Raw genomic sequence first — 26,446 nt, 5'->3', positions numbered from 1 at the left:
TGACACTTCCTGGGTAAGCTGTAAAAAACGTAATGGTTTGATACTTTTTGTCTAGCCCTGGGGTGCCGTCTGCCCTGTGATTGGTCTATATTATGCACCTTGCATGGAGTGGTCAGTTTACTGTGCAAACTGAGGGACTTCTGGTACACGGAGGGGATTGGTCAGTCCCCACTGGGAGGGCCATGCCTTGAAATTGACAAGGAGTCTGCTTATATAAGCAGCCAATCCCACAATGGTTTTTTAGAGGTAAGAAGAGAGAACAGAGACAAAGCAGAGAGGGAAGAGGCAAGAAACCTCCTAAAACAGCTGTGACACGGGTCAGTGGAAAAGAGGAAGATCTTCAAGAAGATGGATTGACACAGTGGCTGCAACAATGGGCTCAACCATAACAATGATTGTAAGGATAACGCAGGACCGGGCAGTATTTTGTTCTGTGGTACATAAGGTCACTCTGAGTTGGAAAAGACTCAACGGCACCAAACGACATTATAGTTTTCCCCTCTTTTGTAGTGGCAGTGTTAGTGAATGCCCAAGTATCTTATGAAAACAACCAAAAGTTTCAACTGGGACAGAGAAATCTTTTATGGCTCTGGGTAAATGAGGATAACTCAAAGCCCGTTTCTTTAGCCCTCCAGAATCTCTTCAATGTTATGCTGTTTTGGAGTACTACGGAAGGTGTTAATTTTATTCCAGTAAGCCTTATATGATAAAGAGCATAGTAACTCTTAAGATTATGTCTTTCCCCGTGTACCTTATATTTCATCTTTGTGCTTCTCCATTTAACCTTTAACAGATAACCCCAAATAAGCTGTTTCCATGGAAAATCTGTGCCTTTTTAAATTTTCTGCCTGTTCTAGTATATCAACTCTAGCTTAATGATTTGTTAAAAATTTCAGTCCATAACCTGTTATACTCTACGGTCAGAAATACTCTACATTCCTGAGGGACAGTAAGAATCAGGATGAGCACAAACGTGGTTCCTGTAAGGTAGAAGTCAGACATACCTCCACCCTCCAACATCATCATTCTGACACCAGCCATTTCCCTCCCATGGCACTCTCTAGTCTGCTGGGTTCAATAATTCATACTGTTTATTCCTAACTACTTCTGTTGAACCTGTACTAGCATCCAACCCCTATGTACTAAAGTACTGACAGAACGCTATAAAAAATGTTGAGAGACCTCTGATTAATCTTTACTTGCCAAGAAGGGTGAGCCATTTTGCAAATTGTAGCTGTCAAGTTCCCAGGATATGCATACGTTTGAACTTCAGCTTTTCTATGCCCAAACTCAAAAATCCTAGATAAAAATAGAATTCAGTTCTTTATACACCATTTCCAAAAAATTTTCTCCTTTAGAGGGCCACCATTTGAAAAACTTTCTTTTTAAATTAAAGCATTAATGATAATTAAAAAAAAAGGCCTTCAAGTTAATATTTTTAAAAAATATTGGATTCTAGTCAAATATTACTAAATTAAATATTCTGACTAAAATTTTAAAATAAAAGATTTTACTGGAGCAAATTATAAGGCTAATTAAAGTTCTGAAAATAATAGGAAAATGCCTATTAACTTTACTGTGAGTAAATTAATACACATAAAAAATCTTATCTGTATGAAAATAAAAAACTTATGATCTCAACAATAAAAAAGATGAACCACTAATATCCTTCCTTCTAAGCATAGTAGATCAGAATGTGCTAAATATAATTATTTTTTAAAGTTCTAATAAAATGTTTAATAGAGCAAGAACAAGTTTCAATACACCATGTTTTTTTTTTAGTAGTTACAGATCACTTCCTATTTAATAAACTCTTGTTATCTCCATTTTAATTGCTTGACATCTCTCAAACTCATAACTGCTTTTTGTATAAAGCAAAAAAATAAAAACCTATATAGATAAATAGATAAAAGTTATTTTTTTTAACTCTGGCAACAAGAGTGGTTCCAGATGAATACACAGGAGTACCAATTGGCCATTTCAATAATAATCTCCTTGGCTAGTAGCATTTATGGAAATTCAGAGCATCCTATGATGCTTTCCTAAAGCTTTTAATTCTAAACTAACTTCCAAAAAATCCTTAAGTCTTCCCAAGACCCTGCCCAAGAACACTGTTACAACTGGATCATGGAAACTACCATGAAAAAATCTACACATTTAAAGAATTTTACTTTTAATGATGTCAAATTATACAGCTATCAAAATCAACCAAGTTTCAAAAAAATCAGAAGCAAAATAGAATTAACAATAACTGTAGATGAGCATCACAGAAAAGTGTCTATATCTTAAAATCCAAACCAAACCCATCGCCGCTGAGTCAATTCTGACTCAAAGCAACCACACAGGATTTCCAAGGCTGTAAATCTTTACGAAAGCAGACTGCCATATCTTTCTGCCACAGAGCCCCTGATGGTTTCAAACCGCCGACCTTTGGGTTAGCAGTCCATTGCTTTACCCACTGTGCCACCAGGACTCTTTGTATCTCAAAAAGCAAAGCTGAAATTTAGTAAGATGTTAATACCAAGTTATACAGCTATGTAGACAGAACACAGTGACAACACATCAAGGGCAAGACACGTGTATAAATTCCAAACATGTTGAGGAAATGTTTTCACAACAACAAAAGAGATCTGTAACACCTTCTATGCTATTTATAGTAAAACCTTAAGTCACAGTTGAGTTTCTTGGTCTGCTGTACAAATTCGAATACAGAAAGCAATGTACCTTCATCTGTAAAATCACCACACTCAAGAGGCACTTTCTCATGGTACAACAACTTTAGCAGAGGTTACTTTATGAAGCACAATCACCACATATTTCATAAGTGGGTCATATTACCTAGAATATCCCATGGAGAACAAACTGTTTTCTCTGAAGCAGGAGCGGAGAACAAAACTATTTTCTTTGGAAAAGGAAGATATTTGCAGGGTAGCAAAGATCTCACTGTGTGCCCTCTTAAAATATTTTCTATTTTGAAGTGGCAGGTTTCACTAAAAGATAAATAAATTTTAAAAAGCACAACTATTTATTTAACTTAGCATTCAGCCTTTTTCTCTTAATAAAAGCCTACTACAGAAATGGGCATTACTAATGCATTGAGCACCTGTTATGTACAAGGCATTGTATCAGATACAAAAATGAGCAAGTTACAGTCAGTGTCATCATAGATATATATGACCTAGAAAGGGAGGGTCGATAAAAAAAAGGAAGACCCTCAACGATATGGAATGACACTGTGGCTGCAACAATGGGCTCAAACACAGCAACAACTGTGAGGATGGCACAGGACAGAGCAGCGTTTCATTCTGTTGTACACAGGGTCACTGTGAGTTGTAACTGACTCGATGGCACCTAACAGCAACAACAGAAAGTGAGAAAATCACAGTATAAAAGTGTATAGGTTGAAATTCATGTGACATAAACACTGACTATGAGTTGGAAAGTATGGGTCCTAGCCCTTGGTTCAAAAGCTAGATCTGAGAATAAAGAGTAGGATTGGGTACCTGGAATCTCAGAATTTTTTTGAACTGTAAGAGATCTTAAAAATCATTTAATTTTACAAGCTAATTTTAGAGAAACTAAAAGTCCTGTCTGTAAACTAGAATCTGATTTTGATGACTCCTAGTTTTGTGCTTTTCCCTCATACTCTGCTGGGGTGGGGGTAAATTCAAAAAAAAAAAAAAAAAGGTTTTAACAGTCACTATGATAATATGATAAATGCTATAGTGACACAAGAAATAAGAATGGCCAGTCTATAGGAAGGTTGCAATGAAATAAAAGACAGCATAAACTTCTAGTGGACCCAGTCAGCACAGCTCTCATTTCCAGCAACCCTCAGCAACTTCAAAGGGGAAAAAAACAAACAATGGAGATATCCCAGAATTAGATTATCAAAGAAGTGAAAACATTATCGAAAAGCTACTTTTATTGTCTGAATGGTAAGGAAGAGAGTTTCCAATATACTGACCTGCAGCTACTTCAGGTTATTTATAGATCAATATTTAAAAAAAACTAAACCTTCCTTCCTTGAAGTTTTGCATAACAGCAGTGTGCTTTTCCCTGTTGGTATGACACACCTCATCTAGTGATCCCTGGGGCCTAGTGAAGTGATTAATGTCATCTATGTTGAACTCCAGGGTATTCTTTTTGACAATTTGGCTCCTAAACCATGTTCAGTATTAAAATCTGCCTTTCTCCATTGGCATTCTCCAAAATAATAGCAAAACAAGAAAGTCATTTACTTACGAATTCATTGTTTTACCTTTTCCTGAATTAGAAGATACAAATATAAAATATGTCATTTGTTTTTCCAATTGCTGAATTAATTATTTTCCAAGCAAATTTTTCTTCAAGAACTAGTATTCTAGGCATTTAGGTTACCTTTAATGTTTTGCTATTAAAAATAATTCCACAATGAACACCTTATTTAAAGCTCATGCAACACAAGACTGGGTATGTCTGTTAGAGAACTTCCTAAAAGTGCACCTGCTGAGTCAAAGGCTTTGCACATCTTACATTTTGATAAGCATTTCCAAATTGTTCTCCAAAGAGGATGTATGCATTGTACTTTTCTGTCATTATGCATTTTCTTAATAAACAGGAACAAGAAGTAAAAAAAAAAAAAAAAAGCCTGGTTAGAAAGTAGCCAGATTAGGAAATTCTGATCTCATTACTGAAACCTTACTTAAACCTGTGGTTCTTCACAAATGACACCCATGGGACTTTCGATTGATGTTATTCACTAGAATAGGTAGAAAAAGATAATCAAGTACAAAACAATTATCCTCTTCCCCGAAACAGCTAAAATATGTCAAAAGAATCTGAACTTCTTCAATTTTAAAAGATAAATGTAAGATACTAAGGAATCTCTCAACTAATAAAAAGATTTCTTACTGATATACCTCTTGGCATGCTCTTTAACTACCAAAATTTGCCCCAAAATAGAAATTTCTTGAAACTACCAGCTTAAGAAAAAATATTTTAATGGTAGTTATTATTATTAAATCTTCAGTATTTATCAGAACATTTATCCTTTATCATACAGCAAAACAGCATACTGCCTTTAAGTCTAACAGAATTATGCTACTGTATAATTATTATGAGCATCGATACTATAGAAATAGTCAGTTTTGTGAATCAAACACATTCCTCAAAACTGCATATTAAGTTTTGTATATTGCATTATCTAAAATGTATGAGGAAAATCTAGTTGAACTATTATTATTTTTAAAAATTACAAATTCAGTTTGAGAAGAATTTTCTTAAACAAGTTATAGCTTTACTGAATAAAAAACTGCAATCATTTGAATAAAAAAACTACACACTTTAACTAACTATAATATTCATCATGTCAATCAATTATTTAAAGTCTGGCTTAATTTTTACTTCTAGACCTACTTTCAGAATCTGAGTTTCAAGTTATAACATTTCGGGGTTGTTTTTAAGGCCTAATGATCTCATCTCTCCCCATGTATCAGTTGCAGAATTGATTTAAACATAGGAATTGGACAGCTGAAGTACTGAGAACACTTGGTTTCTAGAATGCAATTCTTGTCTCTGAGTCAGCCTGTCACCTTGCTGTATATGTAGCCTAGGTCAGGGAGTAGAAAGCTCAGCCTTAATGAGCTATTTCTGACAAAGGTCAATATAGAAACTGTGAATCTATCTAGGCACAACTGCAATGACTTCACCGCACAGGCTGTATTTTAGATGTGTAGTTTTATCCTGGCTATGCTTCCTCTATTAACCATAAATTTTATTTCCAAAACCCACCCATTACTTTATCTCTATCTCATATAACCTTTAATTCTAACTTTAACGGGTGTCTATCTCTGCACTCTGACAGCTATTTTTAGGTTGTCCACAGTTTTCAACATTCCTACTCCCATAAAAGTACAATTAAAATATTCATTTATTTTCATACAAAAAGAAATGCATCAATTACATGTCTCTCTTACAGATGATGAGGTTTCTCTTCATACTGTGATAATGTTAACTTCCATATTATCTGGTTCTGTTGTTGCTCTTAGGTGCCGTCAAGTCAGTTCCGACTCATAGCCACCCTACAGGGCAGAGTAGAACTGCCCTATGGGGTTTCCAAGGAGTAGATGGTAGATTTGAACTGCTGACCTTTCGATCAGCAGCTGAGCTCTTAACCACTATGCCACTGGGGCTCCTATCTGGTTCTACAGCTTCATAAATAGTCACATGCTATTAAATGAGTGTCCTCTAGTTTCCAAGGCATGATTAGTTTTTACCCTTTAAACTCAGTACTGTAACTGAACTCCTACTGTCTAAACAAGTACAAAGATATAATTATCTTCAAGTCTTTTATGTGAATTAAAAATAAGTGTGTCAGTTTTCTACCTTCAGACTAAAAAAGGGAGTAGCCATCATTTTTAGTTGCCAAATCAGAAAACTTGATCAGTAGTTACCTGCTGATCACTGGACAATAATGTTTCTCCCTTCCCCCTACAGCTGTACTTTTTAATTTTGTTGTTCAAGGCATAACAAATACAATCAAGTTATATACTTTATTACACTTTAGGTGGAACTGGTAAAATTACTACATTCATTCAATATCTGGTCTTAATTTTATTAAATTTTATTCTTAATCAGAGGCTTTTAAAAATGCTTAAGCACACCCTTTTTATATTCTATATAGAGCCCAATCTTTCCCCATTATCAGATACTCATACCACATAAGGTACTAGCACCACACAGTAAACTGGAAACTTACCTGTGGTTAATTCGTACACGTCTTCTTCTCGTTAGGTGCTGTCAAGTCAGTTCTGACTCACAGCAACCCTATGTACAACAGAACGAGACACTACCGAGTCCTGCGTCATCCTCAGAATAGTTGCTATGTTTGAGCCCACTGTTGCAGCTACTGGTTCAACCCATCTCATTGAGGGTTTTCTTTTTCACTGACCCTCTACTCTACCAAGTATGATGTCATTCTCCAGGGACTGGTCTCTTCTGATAGTATGTCCAGAAGTATGTGAGACAAAGTCTCCCAATCCTAGCTTCTAAAGAACATTCTGGCTGTACTTCTTCCAAGACAGATTTGTTCATTCTTCTGGCAGTCCATGGTATATTCAATATTCTCACCAACACCATAATTCTAAGGCATCAATTCTTCTTCAGTCTTCATTTACTGTCCAGCTTTCACATGCATACGAGGCGACTGAAAATACCATGGCTTAGGTCAGGTGCACCTTAGCCCTCATAGTGATGTCTTTGTTTTTTAACACTTTAAAGAGGTCTTTTGCAGTAGATCTGCCCAATGCAATACATCATTTGATTTCCTGGCTGCTGCTTTCATGAGCATTGATTGTGGATCCAAACAAAATGAAATCCTTGACAACTTCAGTATTTTCTCTGTTTATCACAATGCTGCTTATCGGTCTAGTTGTGAAGGTTTTTGTTTTCTTTATGTTGAGGTGCAGTTTATACTGAAGGCTATAGTCTTTGATCTTCATCAGTAAGTGCTTCAACTCTGTTTTCAGCAAGCAAGGCTGTGTCATCTGCATATCACAAATTGTTAACAAGTGTTCCTTCCAATCCTGATGCCACATTCTTCTTCATATAGTCCAGCTTCTCAGATTATTTTATCAGCATACAGACTGAGTAAGTATGGTGAAAGGATACAACTCTGATGCACACCTTTACTGATTTTAAACCACACAGTATCCCCTTGTTCTGTTCGAAAACTGCCTCTTGGTCCATACACACGTTCCACATGAGCACAATTAAGTGTCCTAGAATTCCCATTCTTCACGATGTTATCCCTAATTTATTATGATCCACGCAGTCGAATGCCTTTGCATAGTCAATAAAATACTGGTAAACATCTTTCTGGCATTCTCTGCTTTCAGTCAAGGTCCATCTGACATAAGTAATGATATTCCTCATTCCATGCCCTCTTTCTGAATTCAGCTTGAATTTCTGGCATTTCCCCGTTGAGGTACTGCTGCAACCACTTTTGAATGATCTTCAGCAAAATTTTACTTGTGTGTGATATTGTTTGATAACTTCTGCATTCTGTTGATCACCTTTATTTGGAATGGGCATAAATATGAATCTCTTCCAGTCGGTTGGCCAGGTAGCTATATACCAAATTCCTTGGCAGAGACAAATGAGCAGCATCCATCTGTTGAAACATCTCAATTTGTATTCTATCAATTCCTGGAGCCTTGTTTTTTGCCAATGTCTTCAGTGCAGCTTGGACTTCTTCCTTCAATTCCATTGATTCTTGATCATATGCTACCTCCTGAAATGGCTGAATATCAATCAATTCTTTTAGGTACACTGGCTGTGTATTTTGTCTTCTTTTGATATTTCCTGCATCGTTCAGTATTTTCCCTGTAGAATCCTTCAATATTGTAACTCGAGGCTTGAATTTTTTCTTCAGTTCTTTCAGCCTAAGAAATGCCCAGCATGTTCTTTCCTTGTGGTTTTCTAACTCCAGGTTTCTGCACATTATAATACTTTGTCTTCTTGAGCCGCCCTTTGGAATCTTCTGTTCAGTTCCTTTACTTAATCATTTCTTCCATTCACTTTTGCTATTCCACATTCAAAAGCAAGTTTCAGAGTCTCTTCTGACATCCAGTTTGGTCTTTTCTTTCTTTCCTATGTTTTTAATGACCTTTTCCTTTCTTCATGTGTGATGTCATTCCACAACTCTTCTGGTGTTGGGTCATTAGTACTCAATGCATCAAATCTACTCTTGAGATGGTCTCTAAATTCAGGTGGGATATACCCAAGGTCATATTTTGGCTCTTGTGGACTTCCTCTAATTTTCTTCAGATTCAACTTGAACTTGCATATGAGCAACTGATGGTCTGTTCCACAGTTACCCCTGGCCTTATTCTGACTAAAGATATAGAACTTCTCCATCACCTCTTGCCACAGATGTTGTCGATTTGATTCCTGTGTATTCCATCCAGAGAGATCCACTTATATACTTGCAATTTATGTTGTTGAAAAGAAGGTATTTGCAATGAATAGGTCGTTTGTCTTACAAAATCCTGTCGTGCGATCACCAGTGTTGTTTCTATCACCGTTATTTTCCAACTAGTGATCCTTCTTCTTTGTTTCCAACTTTTGCGTTCCAATCACCAGTAATTATCAATGAATCTTGATTGCATGTTTGAGCAATTTCAGACTGCAGAAGTTAGTGAAAATCTTCAATTTCTTCATCTTTAGCCTTAGTGGTTGGTGCATAAATTTGAATAATAGTCTATTAACTTGTCTTCCACATAGGCATATCAATATCATCCTATCACTGACAGTGTCACGCTTCAGGATAGATCTTGAAATGTTCTTTTTGACGATGAGTGTGATGCCTTTTGTCTTCAACTTTGTCATTCCCAGCATAGACCATAAGGCTGTCTGATTCAAAATGGCCAGAACCATTCCATTTCAGCTCACTAATGTCTAGAGTATCAATCTTTATGTGTTCAATTTCAATTTTTGACGACTTCCAATTTTCCCAGAGTCATACTTTACACATTCCACGTTCTGATTATTAATGGATGTGTGCAGCTGGTTCTTCTTGTCTTAAAAATCCTTAAATATACCCTTTTTATTGGCAACAGGCTATATGCTACATAAAGCCCAATATTTCCCCATTATCAAATACCCATACCACATAAAATACTAACGACAACAACAAAAAACCCCAATGCCATCAAGTCAATTCTGACTCATCGCGACCCTACAGGACAGAGTAGACCAGCCCTGTAGGGTTTCCAAGGAGCAGCTGGAGGATTTGAACTGAAGACCTTTTGGTTACTAGCCAAACACTTAACCAGTGAACCACCAGGGCCTCACTGATTTGATACTGATATTTACTACAGATGAATAAGAAAAATACATTAAAAACTTAATGGATCATCCTTGGGACTAATTTACATATAATAACTCTTAAGCTAACTCAGTTATTGGTTTCCATTTCCCAACAATTTATTGTACTAGCACCACATAATAAACTGGAAACTTATCTGTGGTTAATTAGTAAGTCTTAAGTAATTGTAAAGTGTTGAGTCATTTGTGCAGTGCCATCAACTGATGATGACATCAGTACTTTCTAAGTGCCAAACTGTCTGGTCCCCGTAAATGACAAATGGTGTGGTGAACAGATCAACACAAATTGCTGAGCAATATTAGTTAGGCATAATAGAGAAAATACTACTGGTCATCAATTACACGTGATTTTCATTGATAATGAATTGTTGAGAAATGGAAACAAATAACTGGGTTAGCTTAAGAGTTATTATATGTAAACTAGTCCCAAAGATGACCTATTAAATTTTTTATGTATTTTTTTATTTATCTGTAGTAATATCAATATCAAATCAGTCTACAGAAAAAAGAAGCACTTTAAGAACAAATAAACTATCTCAATGTCACTTATATTTTTTACCACCACAGTGACCATATCATATTTGTCCAATTAAGGCAAGATTAAGGAAATTTGTCAACTGTCTCTACCATCTTTATGATACAAAGTAACTAATCAAGTCTAGTATTCACTTGCTACTTTCCAGAAATAGTTTTAGTGGCTTGTCTTCTATAAAACTCCCTCCAAGGGGCTCATGCAACCTACATCTGCTAAACTTCACTACTCTATCTTTAAAGACCAGTGATTCTACCTTATGTCCAAATTCCTGAAGGAAAAGAGCTATTTTTTACGTATGCCCAAATAATATAAGGTACAATTCAGTGGCTTTTAGTATATTCACAGTTGTATGTCCATAGCCACTTTCTAATTCCAGAACATTTTCGTCACCCTCCCCACCACCCAAAAAAAATCTCCTACCCTTTACCACTCACTCTCCATTCCCCGCATGCCTCCCAGGCCCAGACAACCACTAATCTATTTTCTGTCTCTATGATTCGCCTATTTTGAACATTTCATATAAATGGAATCATATAATATGTGGTCTTTTGTAACTGACTTCTTTCAAGATTCATCTATGTTGTAGCATGTACCAGTACTTCTTCATTCCCTTCTATGGCCAAATAATGTTCCATTGTATGAAATTTCCACATACTTAGACTATAGAAAAATTATAGTAGCCTACTAGACAAAAACAAATATACTCCATTGTATGGATATTCCATATTTTATTTACCTATTCATCAGTTGGACAATTGGGTTGCTCCCACTTTTTAGATACAATGAATAATGCTGCTATGAACATTAATGTACAAGTGTTTAGGTGGACGTATGTTCTGATTTCCCTTGGGCATATACCTGGGAGTGGAATTCTATGCTTAACATTTTGAGGAACTACCGAACTATTTTTCAAGTAGCTACCTCATTTTACAATCTCACAAGTAATGTGGGAGGGCTCCAATTTCTCCACATCCTAGCCAAGATTTGTTAATGCCTTTATTATTTCAGTCATCCTAAGTGGGTGTGAAGTGGTATCTCACAGTGGCTTTGATTTGCATTTCCCTACTGATTACTAGGAAACCCCTGGTGGTGTAGTGGTTAAGTGCTATGGCTCCTAACCAAAGGGTCGGCACTTCGAATCCGCCAGGCACTCCTTGGAAACTCTATGGGGCAGTTCTACTCTGTCCTATAGAGTTGCTATGAGTCAGAATCGACTCAACCGCACTGGGTTTGGTTTTTGGTGTTTGGACTGACTACTAATGTTGAGCATCTTTCCATGTGCTTATTGGCCACTTGTATAATTTCTCTGAAGAAATGTCTATTCAGAGACTTTGCCTGTTTTTTAGTTGTCTTTTTATTGTTTAGTTGTAAGAGTTCTTTATACATTCTGGATTCAAGTCCCTGTCAGACATAGGATTCGCAAATATCTCTCATTTTATGGGTTATCTTTTCACTTTCTTGATGATGTCCTCTGAGACACAAATGTTTCTAATTTTGATGAAGCCTAATTTATCTTTTTTTTTCTTTTGCTGCTTGTGCGTTTGGCGTCACTTCTAAGAAACTGTTGCTTACCCAATGTCATGAAAGTTCACTCATTTTTTTTTCTTAGAGTTTTATACCTTTGGCTCTTACATTTAGGTCAATGATTCATTCTGAGTTAGTTTTTGTGTGTGTGTAAGATAGGGATCCAACTTCATCCTTTTACATGTAGATATCTACCTGTCTCAGGACTATCTGTTGAAAAGACATTGAATTGTCTCAACACCCTTGTTGAAAATTCATTGGCCATAAATGAGAGAGTTTATTTCTAGACTATTAATTCTATTTCATCGATCTATCAGTCTCTCTTTAGCTCAGTAGTATGCCATCTTGACTACTGTAGTTTTACAGTAAGTTTTAAAATTGAGAAGTGTGAGTCCTCCAACTTTGTTCTTCCTTTCAAGCCTGTTACGGCTATTTTGGGACCCTTGCGTTTCCATATGAATTTTAGGATCAGCTTGTCAATTTCTGCAAAAAAGGAAGCTAGGATTTTGATAGGACTTGCAATGAATCTGTAGATCAATTTGGAGAATACTGCCCTCTTAACAGTAACAAGTCTTCTAATCCATGAACACAGGCTATATCTTTCCATCTACTTAGGTTTTCTTTCAAAAATGTTTCGTAGTTTTCAGTGTACGAGCTGCATGTCTTTTGGTAAATTTATTCCTAAATATTCCTTTTAATGCTACTCTAAACAGAATTGTTTAATTTCATTTTGGATCATTTATTGCTAGTGTATAGAAATGCAATTGATTTTTGTATATTTATCTTGTATCTTGCAAGCTTGCTAACTTGTTTTAGTTCTAATAGGTATTTTTGTGGATTCATTAGGATTCTATGTTCATAAGGTTACGTTATCTACAGATAGAGGTAGTTCTTTTTTTTCTAATCTGGATGTCTCTTATTTCTTTTTCTTGCCTAAGTGCACTGATTAGTACTTCAAGTACAATATTGAATAGAAGTGGTGAAGAGTAGCCATCCTGGTCTTATTCCAGATCTTAGGTGAAAAGCATTCAGTCTCTCACTAGAGTATGTATGATCTCAGCTGCGCAGTTTTCATACCTGCCCTTTATCAGGTTGAGAAAGTTACTATAAGATATTTTTATATTGAGACATACTGATACTGCTTGTATTTTAATCATAAACCGAAGGCTAGGAAGAGCTTTTAACTAAGCTTTCTGGAATTACAGGGCCCAACCTAAAACTGCGGACTTTTGATCCAACTGCAATTATAGGCTAACTTCAAACCTACAATAAAGGTTTGGTTGCCCTAACCCTATAACTAGTCTTTAATGGAAGCAAGTACCTTTTAGGTACCATTAGTTAAAGTAAAATTTTTAAAGTTTTGCCAAACCAATCTTGTTTTCTCCTCTTAACAAAACAAATGTAGATTTTTTTACCTAGAAAGTAAACACTGTGTATAAAAGTTTATGTTCTTTTTATATGAATGTCATGTAAGTACACAAAATATACAGCTAAAACCAGTTATGATCCTCCTGTCAAGGAATAATAAGTGGTTACGTAATGTATAATGTACAATACTGCACTAGATATATATGATAATATACTAAATAAAGCAGACCAAAACAATCGGTCAAAATATCCATGTCAAATGGGGATGTGTTAGATAGCCTAGAAAAATATATTCACTATCATGTCCAAACAAGGGGGACAACTATAACTAATACATCAAATTTTTTAATACAAAAAAGTTGAAATTATAGGATTCTAGTCTCCAACTATACATAAATCTTTACCTTCTAAGAATGCTTACGATTTTCAAGTTATGGAATGAAAAAGAAACAGTTTACTCAAGCAGGCAAGCTGTTCCCCTTCACAAAATTACCTGCCCTTATCTTAGTACACCGTGTAATACCCTAAAGAACTGAAAGAGTCAATATGCCTTTTTTAAAAAAAAAAAGTTATCGTCTTATAAGGAGAACTAAGTCCTACATGACAAAAATTCACTAAGATGCTCCCAATTATCAGGTTTTCTCATATAATTTATTCACATTTTAAGAATTCACTACATTTTCATTTCTCTCCCATTGAGCTCTCAAGAATAATTGGTTTTACGTATTTATCACTTTTTACTTATGTCATTATAATTCAAAAACATAAGCTGACTACAGATCTACTCAATACCACAATCATTCTTCCATTTAATGAATATTTATGTACATAGAGTACCTGATAGGTGCTAAGGAGTATGCTAGGTAATGATATTATAGTGGTAAATAAGATAAAGTCCCTGCCTTCACGAAACTAATATTCTAGTACTATGTTAGATAGTGCGAACAAATAAATAACTTCTGACAGAGATAAACATAAAGGTGAGCTGTGACCTAAATAATGATTAAGAACTAGAGCAAGGGAGTTCCAAACAGAAGGAACCGCAAATGCAAAAGCCCTAAGATGAAATATGCATAGTGTGTTTGAGGAAAGAAAGAAGAGAGTGTCAGGTGGACTACAGAGTGGTAGGACTTTGTAGGCCATAGACTTTATCTAATTGCAATGGGAAGCCAATGGAGAATTATAAACAGAAACGACATAATTTGATCTATTCTTTGAGAAGATCACTCTTGCTGCTATGTGAAGAATGAAATGTATGGAGGAATAAGTAGTAGCGGTTAACAGAAAATAATATTCTTTCGATAAGGTGTTTCTTAGTCCTCTCTCTTTCTTTCTGTTCCCAATTCCATCACCTGCATGCTGGCTGTTATATATTCCTACTACATGGACTACTTCAAAAGCACCCAAACTGGTCTCCCTGTTTCTATAGCTACACTGCATTTTTTCTTTCTTTCTTTTAATGCTTTGATCATGCCCATCTCATTGCTTCAAAAGCCTCAATAACTCACCACTGCAAACAAAGTAAAATCCAAACTGATTGGCATTCAAAAACTTTCCACAATTCTAATCCCCAACCACCTTTCCAGTCATCGCCCACTACTAATCTGACTCTGCTGTTCCACTCCATATGGTCTGCTCACTCTTTCCTGAACACAGTTATGATGCCACCTTCTTGCTTTCACGTCTCTACTCACATCAATCCCTTTTCCTTATTCAAATTCTCTCTCTTCTTCTTGGCTCAACACAAATTCTCCTTGGATATTCAGAGCAGTGGCTTTTTGACTATGACCCATAGTATTTTACATCATGACCCAGTATATAACAAGTTCCATACTTCTCTATTTAACTTTACTTCATGCAATGCATTTTGATATTTTCTTATTCTATTTCTTTTTCTATATGTTCACATAGACTACTAAGGGGTTTCAACCTTCAGTTTGAAAAACGCTACTAGTATACCTTTCTAGGACATTCACTGGTCACTTAACTAGATCATAGCATTGAAAGATGAAATCTATAATTACCAACTATAAAGACCTTAAGCTGAAGGACAGGATAGGGTTAGTATCTTATACTTCCTTTTATCTACCACAATGCTAAACACAGTATTAATCATTACTAAATAGAAAGGCTTATATTAAACACAGCTATCTTATTCTTGATCACGTAGGATAACAGTACTGTTTTCTGTTCACATTCACTTGGTTTGAAATTATCATGGTCAAAACGGCCAGTTTACAATGACACTTTGACCCACACTTTCTGCCCTCCTACCCTGCATAGTGAGTACTCACAGTAAATACTCCATAAATACTAATTTTCATCTTTCTTTTCCTAAGATGTATGAGTAAGACCCTAGATGTAAGACATCTATTACCATTCACTGAATATCCTTCTCCATTGTCATAAATACTCAAGCACTTTTGCTCTGCCTAGGGAAGCATTATTAGTCCCACATCCTCATTTGGCCCTTCTAGCTTTGCCAAAGTTGTAATCAGGGTAAGCCTTTTGTTTTGATGGAATGACAGCTATTAAGGTTGAATGGCCTCTCCTGCAGTCAGCACTAAGGCTCTTGACCATTAAAGTCCTGTTAAAGTTGTTGACTCTCCAAAACATTATCAGTAATTTGAATTAAGAAAATAAAAAAAGGAATGAAGCCATCTAAAACCTGTACTGAATGATCTCTTCTCTGGCAAAGGATCTAACTTATAAGGTAAGCCAAACAGGCAAAGCAAATTCTTGATTCTTAAATCTCAAAGACTCATTAAGTTTACCCTGAAATGATTCACAAAGGTTCCTGAGGAATGCAGGGCATCTAAGGGTATTCTGCTTCCCTTTCACTTCCACCTCCTGGGCCTCTTATGACCTGTTGTGGGTCCAGGGAGACAGGGAGAATACACAGATAACCAAATGCTCTGAATCATCTAGACCAGGTTCAGTGTAGTCAACAGGGTTTCAGGCAAAATAAGCCCGCAGAACCTTCCAAGAAAGAATAAATTTCTATATCAGTCTTCAAACTATCTGAATCGCCCTAACTGGCTGTAGGCATCCTGGGATAAATGTGGGCCAAAACAAACTACTCTGGGCCTTCCAGACACCATGTTTTCACCATTAAGCTTCCCTCTGAGATGTGGGGCTAAGAAAGAACCTCAACATTTGCTGTCTATATAGCCTCCTCAAAGCCAGACTCTGGGCTTCAGCAATCTTGGGGATTTGTACAGCCATCTGGAATTACAATGCTATTCACTATGAATTTAAAATCAACTATTCTAATTCTCACTGCATTTGCCCAGGTTAAAAAAAAAAAGAAAAAACTAACTCAGAGCAGCTTTATATATAAGATATTAGAACCAAACTAAAAGGAAAAAAAATTCCAACATAAATATATTGCATATAAAGTGGCAAAATTTCAATAATATCATTACTTTCAGAAGTGTCTTTTCAGAAAGAAGACAAAATCAAACTACCCTATTGATAGTGAGTTGCTATCTTCACATTAAGTTCACATTCAAAGGCAGATGAAAGGTAAAGCCAAAATTCCATTACTTTCAAAGGATGCCAAAACTTTTTTTTTTTAAAACATGTCAAACGAAAACTGTGCCTTGGTAAAAAGGACCATTAAATAGAACTGTGGGGCGGAAGGAAGGGGTGCTTAAAAAATATAGTAATATAGGCTTAATTTTTTTTTTAATATTTCTATGTTACCTTCTTGCTTTTTGGCTGAAACATCTTCCCCTTTAGTATATTTTTGTCACTAGCAAGTGGCCATCTAAGATGCATCAATTGGTCTCAACCCACCTGGAGCAAAGGAGAATGAAGAACACCAAAGATACAAGGTAATTATCAGCACGAGACAGAAAGGGCCACATAAATCAGAGATTACATCAGCTTGAGACCAGAAGAACTAGATGGTGTCTGGCTACAACCAATAACTACCCTGACAGGGAACACAACAGAGAATCCCTGATGGGGCAGCAGAGAAATGCAATGCAGGCCTCAAATTCTTGTAAAAACACCAGACTTAATGGCCTGACTGAGGCTAGAAGGACCCCGGAGGTCATGGTCCCCAGATCTTCTGTTAGCCCAAGACTGGAGCCATTCCCAAAGCCAACTCTTCAGACAGGGATTGGACTGGCCTACAAGACAGAAAACGATAGTGGTGAAGAGTGAGCTTCTTGGCTCAACTAGACACATGAGACTATGTAGGCAGTTCCTGTCTGGAGGGGAGATGAGAAGGCAGAGGGGGACAGAAGCTGGCTGAATAGACACAAGGAATACAAGGTGGAGAGAAGGAGTGTGCTGTCTCATTAGGGGGAGAGCAACTAGGAGTACACAGCAAGGTGTATACAAATTTTTGTATGAGAGACTAACTTGATTCGTAAACTTTCACTTAAAGCACAATAAAAAATATATATATACATACTTTTGTGTCTACCAATCTTTTTTTTTTTTTGCTAGATCACAGGCCAATAACTTTTCAGAAGTGGGATACAGGTTATTAAATTTCATTCTTTCTTTGGCACTGACCCTCTGACATTCTCCACTGAATTAGAGGTTTATTTGTTTATCCTTCTTTTAAAACATATATGTCTTGGAAAGGTTAATGCTATATCACCTTTCAATGAATTCTTGAAGAGAGGGAAGGAGGGAAAGAAAGAAGGGGGCAAGAGGAAGGTAAGGAAGAAATAATTTGAGATATAAAATAATAAAGACACATGGGGTCACCATAAGTCGGAATCAACTCAATGACAATTAACAATAATAGTATTAGCCCTTCTGAGAGTAACAGACACTCACTTCGGGGGCTAGCAGAAGAGAACAGAAGAGGATAAGGCAAGCATGCCTTAAGTGAAGTAGGGTAGGAAACCAGCCACAAAGTCTTAGACAAGTCAATAAAAGAAAATAAGAAAGACCTTCACTGGATATCACCTGGAGCCCAGATGATAAAAATCACACATGTTGCACCTGTGCCACAGTCACACAGTAGTTTAAACGATGTATAAACCAACAAAACCCAGTGCCCTTGAGTCGATTCCAACTCATAGGGACCCTATAGGACAGAGTAGAACTGCCCTGTAGAGTATCGAAGGAGCGCCTGGCAGATTTGAACTGCCGACCTCTTGGTTAACAGCCATAGCACTTAACCACTACACCACCAGGGTTTCCTCAATAACGTATAGAACAACGTTTAGGTCTTATTAAAGGTAAAACTATGGGTGATAAAATATCTTTTTTTTTTTTTTAATCAGTATGTCAGAATTCATATACACAAAGCATTAAAGTTTACTCAAAGACCAAAAAGCTGCATTCTAAATAGTTTACTAAGAAGAGTTTCTTTTTTCCAATGGGAGTCTCCCAAGGACCATATCCAGATAAGTGAAAAAATTATAAACTAATGTTTATTGGCATTTAACCAATGTGACCCAAATTTCTCTCTGTGCTCTAAATTTAAAGTTCAATGTTAGGTTTTACTTTCAGAATCCCCAAGCTGTACATTTCTTGGTATTTTTGGCTGTTTAAACTAGCCAAATACTTCCTTTAACCCACCCAGATCTTTAATATATCAGAAACATAAGGCAGAAGAGAGATTGTGAAAAAAGGAGAATGTCCTGCTGAAAACTGCTTTGCCACAAACTAGCAAAATTCTTTGACTAGACCACTGAATTTTGAGCTCCAGTTTTACCCTTCATTCGGTATTACAATAGGCATCATCTACTGTACATGCATCAAGTATTAGGACTGAAGATACAAAACTGAACAAGACAGAATCTTGCCTCTCAGGTAGTCATAGTCATATGGCAGAAACTCTTACAATAGGAGATACGAAAAGAGCATTATACAAAGTGGTAAAAGCCACTAAGTTTGCCTGGAAGACTATGCTAAGACTATTTACAGGGGATATGATATTTTAACTCATTGCAAAATGAGGCAGTAAGCTAGTCAATGTATAAAGACCCACCTATTTAAAAAAAAGGATGAAAAAAAAATTGAAGGTCATAAAGCTCTTGCTCGTCAAAAATGGCTGTTACAGATGACTCCAGTTTGTTGGCTATTAATCGCTGTACCAAAAAGAATCTTATACTCCTACAGTCCTCATTTTCTCTCCAAAATGTGTCCTTTTCATATATTCCTTTTCTCCATAAATGGTAATACCATCTAAAACTTAACATTCCATACCCAACTAATCACAAATTTCTATTGATTCTACTCCATACTATCTCTTTATTCTGTCTACTGTCTCTGTGATCTGGATTACTGCAATAGTTCCATAAGGGTCTTCCTGTCTTTGGTTTTCCAAACCTCCCCACTGTAGCCAACGTGGTCTTTCTAAAACACAAATCCGATCATATGACAACCCATCTTATAATCATACAATTGCTTCTTATTACTCTCAAGTCCAAACTTTTCGGCATAGTTGAAATGACCCTTCAACATCTAGCCTGGTTTGCCTTGCGCTACAATCTTTAACACTTATAATGAACCCCTTGCTGTTTCCTCAATATATAATGCTCGTTCACGCTCCTGTGATGACTCTTCCAAGAGTTCTTCAAAGGAGCATTAGATGCCCCACCAAGATGATCTTTCAGTACCCTCTACTTCTCCATTATTATACTTACCCCACTACATAGTATTTTAATTGTCTATATGTCTCTCCCATAAAGGTGTATGTTCCTCCTTAAGGATAGAAACTATCACATAAATTTGTGTATTTGTGCCTAACCTGGCCTGGCACTAACATGCCTGATAAATATTTGAATGTATGAATAAATGAATGAACAAACTGCAAAGAGAACTTCAATGTCCTACACAATTTGTCATAATGTTTATTACCTACACTTAAGAAACCTAATCCTTTAAGTCATGAGCCTATCACGATGAATCTTTTTTGAAAGACAGAAATAAAGCAAGCAATATCATTAACTGAAAATTCAAATGAGCTTAAAAATATACGTACTTCTTCCAGCTTAGATAATATAGGCTTACTTACTTTTAAAGACTCTTTTTTATTTGGCGGGAACACATATACATCAGAACTACGATGACATACAGTTTAAAAATAAAATTCAAGCACATATATACTACTACATTACTATCACAGGTAAACTGTGAGTTTGCTTTTTAACATGAATTATAGCTGTACCTCATCAATGACTCACCGATTCTTTTCCAGCTCATTGTGTGTAGACCTACAAGAAGAAAGAAAAGAAAAAAAAGCATTAGCCATGTTTTGTTGTTAAGTCTATAGAAAGGAGGACTAGTTTAGTTACTGCTACATCACACTCAATGAATTTAACAGTGCACTATCTGGTCAGACTTCCATAATCTCACTCATCAAGAAGAAACAGTCTACATTCATTCCCACATCATCACCTACCCACCCCTAAACACAGAAAAAAACACCATTGGCTAGCATAAAAGCTGAAAACAGTCTTGTCTTACTCTAAGGGATATAGGCAAATTCAAGCCTTCTACCTTTTGTATGAAATGTAAACAAGAAAAAATTATACTAGAAAAAAAAGTTAACATAAAGAAAGAAAATACATTAATAAAATCAAACTTTTTTTTAAAACTGGAAGGATATACCTTCAAATGCTAACAATAGTTGTTTTCTTTTGGTGACTTTTTTTCTTTTTTCTTTTCAGTATTTGTTATAATACTTAGCTTTGAACTAACACAGCGTCTGCCAGACATCATCCTAAGCAGCTAACATACATCATCTCATTTTAGCTCTAAAACAGCCCTTGTTTTATAAACAAGAATACTGAGGCTAAGAGAGGACAAAAGGCATACTCCCATCCCAAGAGTATTCTAAGTGGCAATCATGATTTCAGCCCCAAGTTCTTAACTACCTGGCAAGAGGCAATATTAAATAGAGGTTAAGAGCATGAACTCTAAGGCCAAACTGCCTGGGTTCAAATACTGTGTGGCCTTGGGGAAGTCCCTGGATTTCTCTGTGCTCAGTGTCCTTATTTATGAAATAGAAAAAAGTAACAGTACCGCCCTCATATAATTGTTATGAGAGCTAAACAAGTTTACACTGAACTGCAAAGTATAATAAACTCTATATAAAGTTAGCTACTCTTGGGATTAAATATTTATTCCCTTGAATGAACATGTATGGCTTTTGCAATAATTTAGCATTAAGAATATACAAATATTACAAAGGAGAACTTAAGTTTCTGTCACTGAAACTAAAACTTTAATCATTTTATATATTCTAATTAGTGTCAAATGCCTTCAGAATATTACATTGCTGATTGCTTTAATCTGATTTATTATCCTAATGAATATTTAATAATCAGCTTCCCAAACCTTAATAAGAGTGTTCTTTGCTAGTTTCATAATTTTTTGGAAATTTTACCTACTGTCTTAGTTCAAGAACCAAAAGGCTAAACTGCAGGAAAGAAGGTCAACACACAGAAATCAGTTGGGTTTCTATACACCAGCAATGAGAAATCTGAAAAGGAGATGAAAAAAACAACTCCATTTATAAAGGCAGCTAAGAGAATAAAATATCTAGGAATAAATTTAGGCAGGGATGTAGAAGACTTATACAGTGAAAATTACAAAAACACTGCTGAAAGAGACTATAGATAGATAGAAAGACGTCCAATGTTCATGGATTGGAAGACTTAATATAGTCAAGATGTCAATACTACCCAAAGCAATCTATAGGTACAATGCAATCCCAATCAAAATTCCAATGACATTCTTTACAGAAAGGGAAAAACAAATCCTCAGTTTTATATGGAAAGACCAAACACCTCTAAAAGCCAAAGCAATTTTAATATACAACAAAGTAGAAGGCCTCACACTTCCTGACTTCAAAACATACTACACAGCTAGAGTAATCAAAACAGCCTGATACTGGTTTGAATACAGACACATAGACCAATGGGATAGAACTGAAAATCCAGAAATAAATCCAAACATCTATGGTCAATTGATTTTGACAAGGTGCCAAATTCATTCACCGAGGAAGGAACAGTTTCTTTAACGGTGCTGGCAAAACTGCATTTCCACACGCAGAAAAAATAAAACAAGATCCATACCTCACATCATACACAAAAACTAAGTCAAAATGGATCAAGGACCTAAATATTAAATCTAAAACCATAAAATTCTCAGAAGAAAATACAGGAGCAAAGCTTTAGGACCCACTTTTTTTCAATGATGGATTATCAAACACAACAGTGAATGTATAAGCGATAGAGGCACACCTCAGAGATACTGTGGGTTCAGTTCCAGATCGCCACAATAAAGCAAATACAGCAATAAAGCAAGTCACACGAATATTTTGGTTTCCCAGTGCATATAAAAGTTATGTTTACACTATACTGTAGACTACTAAGCATGCAATAGCATTATATCTAAAAAAAAAAAAAGTACATACCTTAATTAAAAAATACTTTATTGCCAAAAAATGCTAACCATCATCTAAGCCTTCAGTGAGTCATAATCTTTTTGCTGGTGGAAGGTCTTGCCTCGATGATGATGACTGCTGGCTGATCAGGGTGAAAGTTGGGGTGGCAGTGGCAATTTCTTAAAATAAGACAACAATGATGGTTGCCACATTGATTGACTCCTCCTTTTGTGAAAGATTTCTCAGTAGCATTTGGATGCTGTTTGATAGCATTTCACCCACAGTAGAACTTCTTTCAAAATTGGAGCCAATCCTATCAAATCCTGCCACTGCTTTATCAACTAAGTTTATGTAATATTGTAAATCCTTTGTCATTTCAACAATGTTCACAGAATCTTCACCAGGAATAGATTCCATCTCAAGAAACCACTTTCTTTGCTCATCCATAAGAAGCAAATCCTCATCTGTTAAACTGTATCATGAGATTGCAGCATTTCAGTCACATCTTCAGGTTCCACTTCTAATTCTATTGCTCTTGCTATTTCTACCACATCTGCAGTTACTTCCTCCACTGAAGTCTTAAACCCCTTAAAGGCATCCATGAGGGTTGGAATCAACTTCTTCCAAACACCTGTTAATGTTGATATTTTGTGATTCTCCTCATTTTGAAATCACAAATGTTCTTAATGGCATCTAGTACGGTGAATCCTTTCCAGGAGGTTTTCATCTACTTTGCCTAGATCATCAGAGGAATCATCAGGTATAGCCGTAAGAAATGTATTTCTTAAATAATAAGACTTCAAAGTCAAAATTATTCCTTGATCCACAGGGTACAAAATGTCTGTTGCATTAGCAGGCATGAAAACAACATTAATCTCATACATTTCTATCAGAGCTCTTAGGTGATCAGCTGCACTGTCAATGAGCAGTAATGTTTTGAAAGGTATCTTTTTTTCTGAGCAGTAGGTCTCAACAGTGGGTTTAAAATAGTCAGCAAACCGTGCTGTAAAACAGATGTGCTGTCACTCGGGCTTTGTTGTTCCATTTATGGAGCACAATGGAGCAGAATGGATTTAGCATAATTCTTAAGGACCCCAGGATTTTCAGAATAGTACATGAGCATTGACTTCAACTTAAAGTCACCAGCTGCATTAGACCCTAACAAGAGAGTCAGGTTGTCCTTTTAAGCCAGGCATTGACTTTTCATCTCTAGCTATGGAAGTCCTAGATGGCATGTTCTTCCAATATAAGGCTGTTTCATCTACACTGAAAATCTGTTGTTCAGTGTAGCCATCTTCAACAAATTATCTTAGCTAGATCTTCTGGATGGCTTGCCGCAGTTTCTACATCAGCACTTGCTACTTCACCTCATAATTTTATGTTAGGGAGACAGCTTCTTTCCTTAAACCTCATGAGCCAGCCCCTGCTAGTTTCAAACTTTTCTTCTACAGCTTCCTCACCTCTCCAAGCCTTCATGGAATTGAAGAGAGTTAGGGTCTTGCTCTGGATTAAGCTTTTGCTTAAGGAAATGTTTTGGCTGGTTTGATCATCTATCCAGACCACTAAAACTTTCTCCACATCAGCAATAATGCTGTTCCACTTATCATTTGTGTGTTCACTGAAGTAGCGCTTTTAATTTCCTTCAAGAACTTTTCCTTTGCATTCACAACTTGGCTGTTTGGCACAAGAGGCCTATCTCCGCTTTCGACAAGCATTCTTCACTGAGCAGTAAGAGCCCACGCAACATTTATCGATTAAGTTCACCGTCTTATATGGTCTTGGTTCACAGCACTCCAAAACGATTACAACGGTAACGTTAAAGATCACTGATCACAGATCACCATAACAGATATTATAATAATGAAAAAGTTTTAAATACTTCGGGAAATACCAAAATGTGACACAGAGACATGAAGCAAGCACATGCTGTTGGAAAAATGGTGCAAACAGACTTGCTCGACACAAGACCACAAACCTTCAATTTGTAAAAAACACAGTATCTGCAAAGCACAATAAAGTGAGAGGTGCAATAAAAAGAGGTATGCCTGTAATGGGGACCTCATAAAAGTACTTACGTTTACTAAAATACTTATCGAAAGAGTGAAGAGACAGCCTACAAACTGGGGTAAAAAGTTCTTCAGGAATCATATAACTGATGTGGGTCTAAAACATTTAGAAAACTTTCACAACTTAAAAACAAAAAGACAAATAACCCAATCAAAAACTGGGCAAAGAACATGAACAGACACTTCACCAAAGATGATATTCAAATGGCCAACGGACAAATGAAGTTGATGGCTCAACTCCAACAGCCATCAGAGGAATGCAAATCAAAACTACAATGAGATATCATTTCACTCCTCCTTGGTGGCACAGTGTTTAAGCATTCAGCTGCTAACCAAAGGGTTGGCAGTTTGAATCCACCAGCCAGCCATTCCTTGGAAACCCTATGGAGTAGTTCTACTCTGTCCTATAGAGTTGTTACTAGTCGGAATCAACTCAATGGCAACAGCTTTGGTTTTTTAAAATTTTTAGGATGACCAAGATTTAAAAAATAAAATAAAATAAAATAACGAGTGTTAGAGGGGATGTAGGGAAACTAACTAGACCCTCATCCATTGCTGGTGGGAATGCAAAATGGTACAGCCATTATGGAAAACAGTCTGGTGGTTCCTCAAAAAACTAGAGGTAAAGCTGCCATATGACCCAGCAATTCTACTCCTAGGTATACACTATACACCCTAAGGATCTAATACAAGTGACACAAAGAGACGTATGCACACCTATGTTCATCATAGCACTATTCACAATAGCAAAAAGATGGAAGTGGACAAGTAAAATGTGGTATATACATACAATGGAATACTATCAACAATAAAGAAAAATGAGTTCCCAAAACACCTTTGGAACCTGAATGAACCTGGAGGACATTATGCTGAACAAAACAAGTTAATCACACAAAAAAAAACCAAATATTGTATATTCTCACTTTCATGAAATAATATGGACAAATAAATATAAAGAAACTAATGTTCATTAGTGGTTACGAGGGATGGGGGTGGCGGGAGGAGGAAGTTCACTCTCTAGAATAGACACTTGTTATTTTTGGTGATGGGAAAGGTAACACCGAATGAGGGTGAAGTGTACCCAGCTTAACAAAGGTAAACGATATCACTAAAAAGCACACAAGACAAAATGACCTGTTGGTAACTGCTAAGGCATACATAATTTTTAAAGACCAACGAAAACAACCAAAAAATATATGTGTGGGTATATATGCATGTACGTAGGCACATATACATATGTATGCATATAAATCAAAAAGCCAAACCCACTGCTGTCAAGTCGATTCCGACTCATAGCAACCCTATAAGACAGAGCAGACCTGCCCCACTGAGTTTCCAAGGAGCAGCTGAGGATTCAAACTGCCGACCTTTTGGTTAACAGCTCAGCTCTTAACCACTGCTCTACCAGGGTTCCATAGGTATATGTGCGTATATATAAAACCAAATCAAACCCATTGCTGTGGAGTCAATTCCAATTCATAGAGACCCTACACAGGACAGAACAGAACTGCTCCATAGGGTTTCCAAGGAGCAGCTGGTGGACTCGAACTTCTGACCTTGCGGTTAGCAGCTGAGCTCTTAACCAGTGTGCCACCAGGGCTCCCATATATGTATGTATGCATGCATATATATGTATAAGTATGTACGTATGGTGTATATCTGGGTATATGTATGTGTATATGTATCTATGTGACTGCATGCACATATATACAATAAAGCACA

General features: G+C 36.3%; 1 protein-coding gene across 2 annotated transcripts in view; it reads right to left on the bottom strand.

Annotated features, from left to right (window-relative positions):
- Positions 1–26,446, bottom strand: part of MXI1 (MAX interactor 1, dimerization protein) — a 101,978-nt gene that overhangs the window by 26,246 nt on the left and 49,286 nt on the right. For both annotated transcript variants that reach the window (XM_049854978.1, XM_049854979.1), the window contains exon 3: positions 20,452–20,481. In XM_049854978.1, the coding sequence (XP_049710935.1) occupies positions 20,452–20,481 (30 nt within the window). The remainder of the gene's footprint in view (positions 1–20,451; positions 20,482–26,446) is intronic.

Source organism: Elephas maximus, chromosome 16 (assembly GCF_024166365.1).
Source record: "Elephas maximus indicus isolate mEleMax1 chromosome 16, mEleMax1 primary haplotype, whole genome shotgun sequence".
NCBI classification, from domain to species: Eukaryota; Metazoa; Chordata; class Mammalia; order Proboscidea; family Elephantidae; genus Elephas; species Elephas maximus.
The sequence above is the reverse complement of the archived record's forward strand: the minus strand, read 5'-3'. Positions and strand labels throughout refer to the sequence as shown.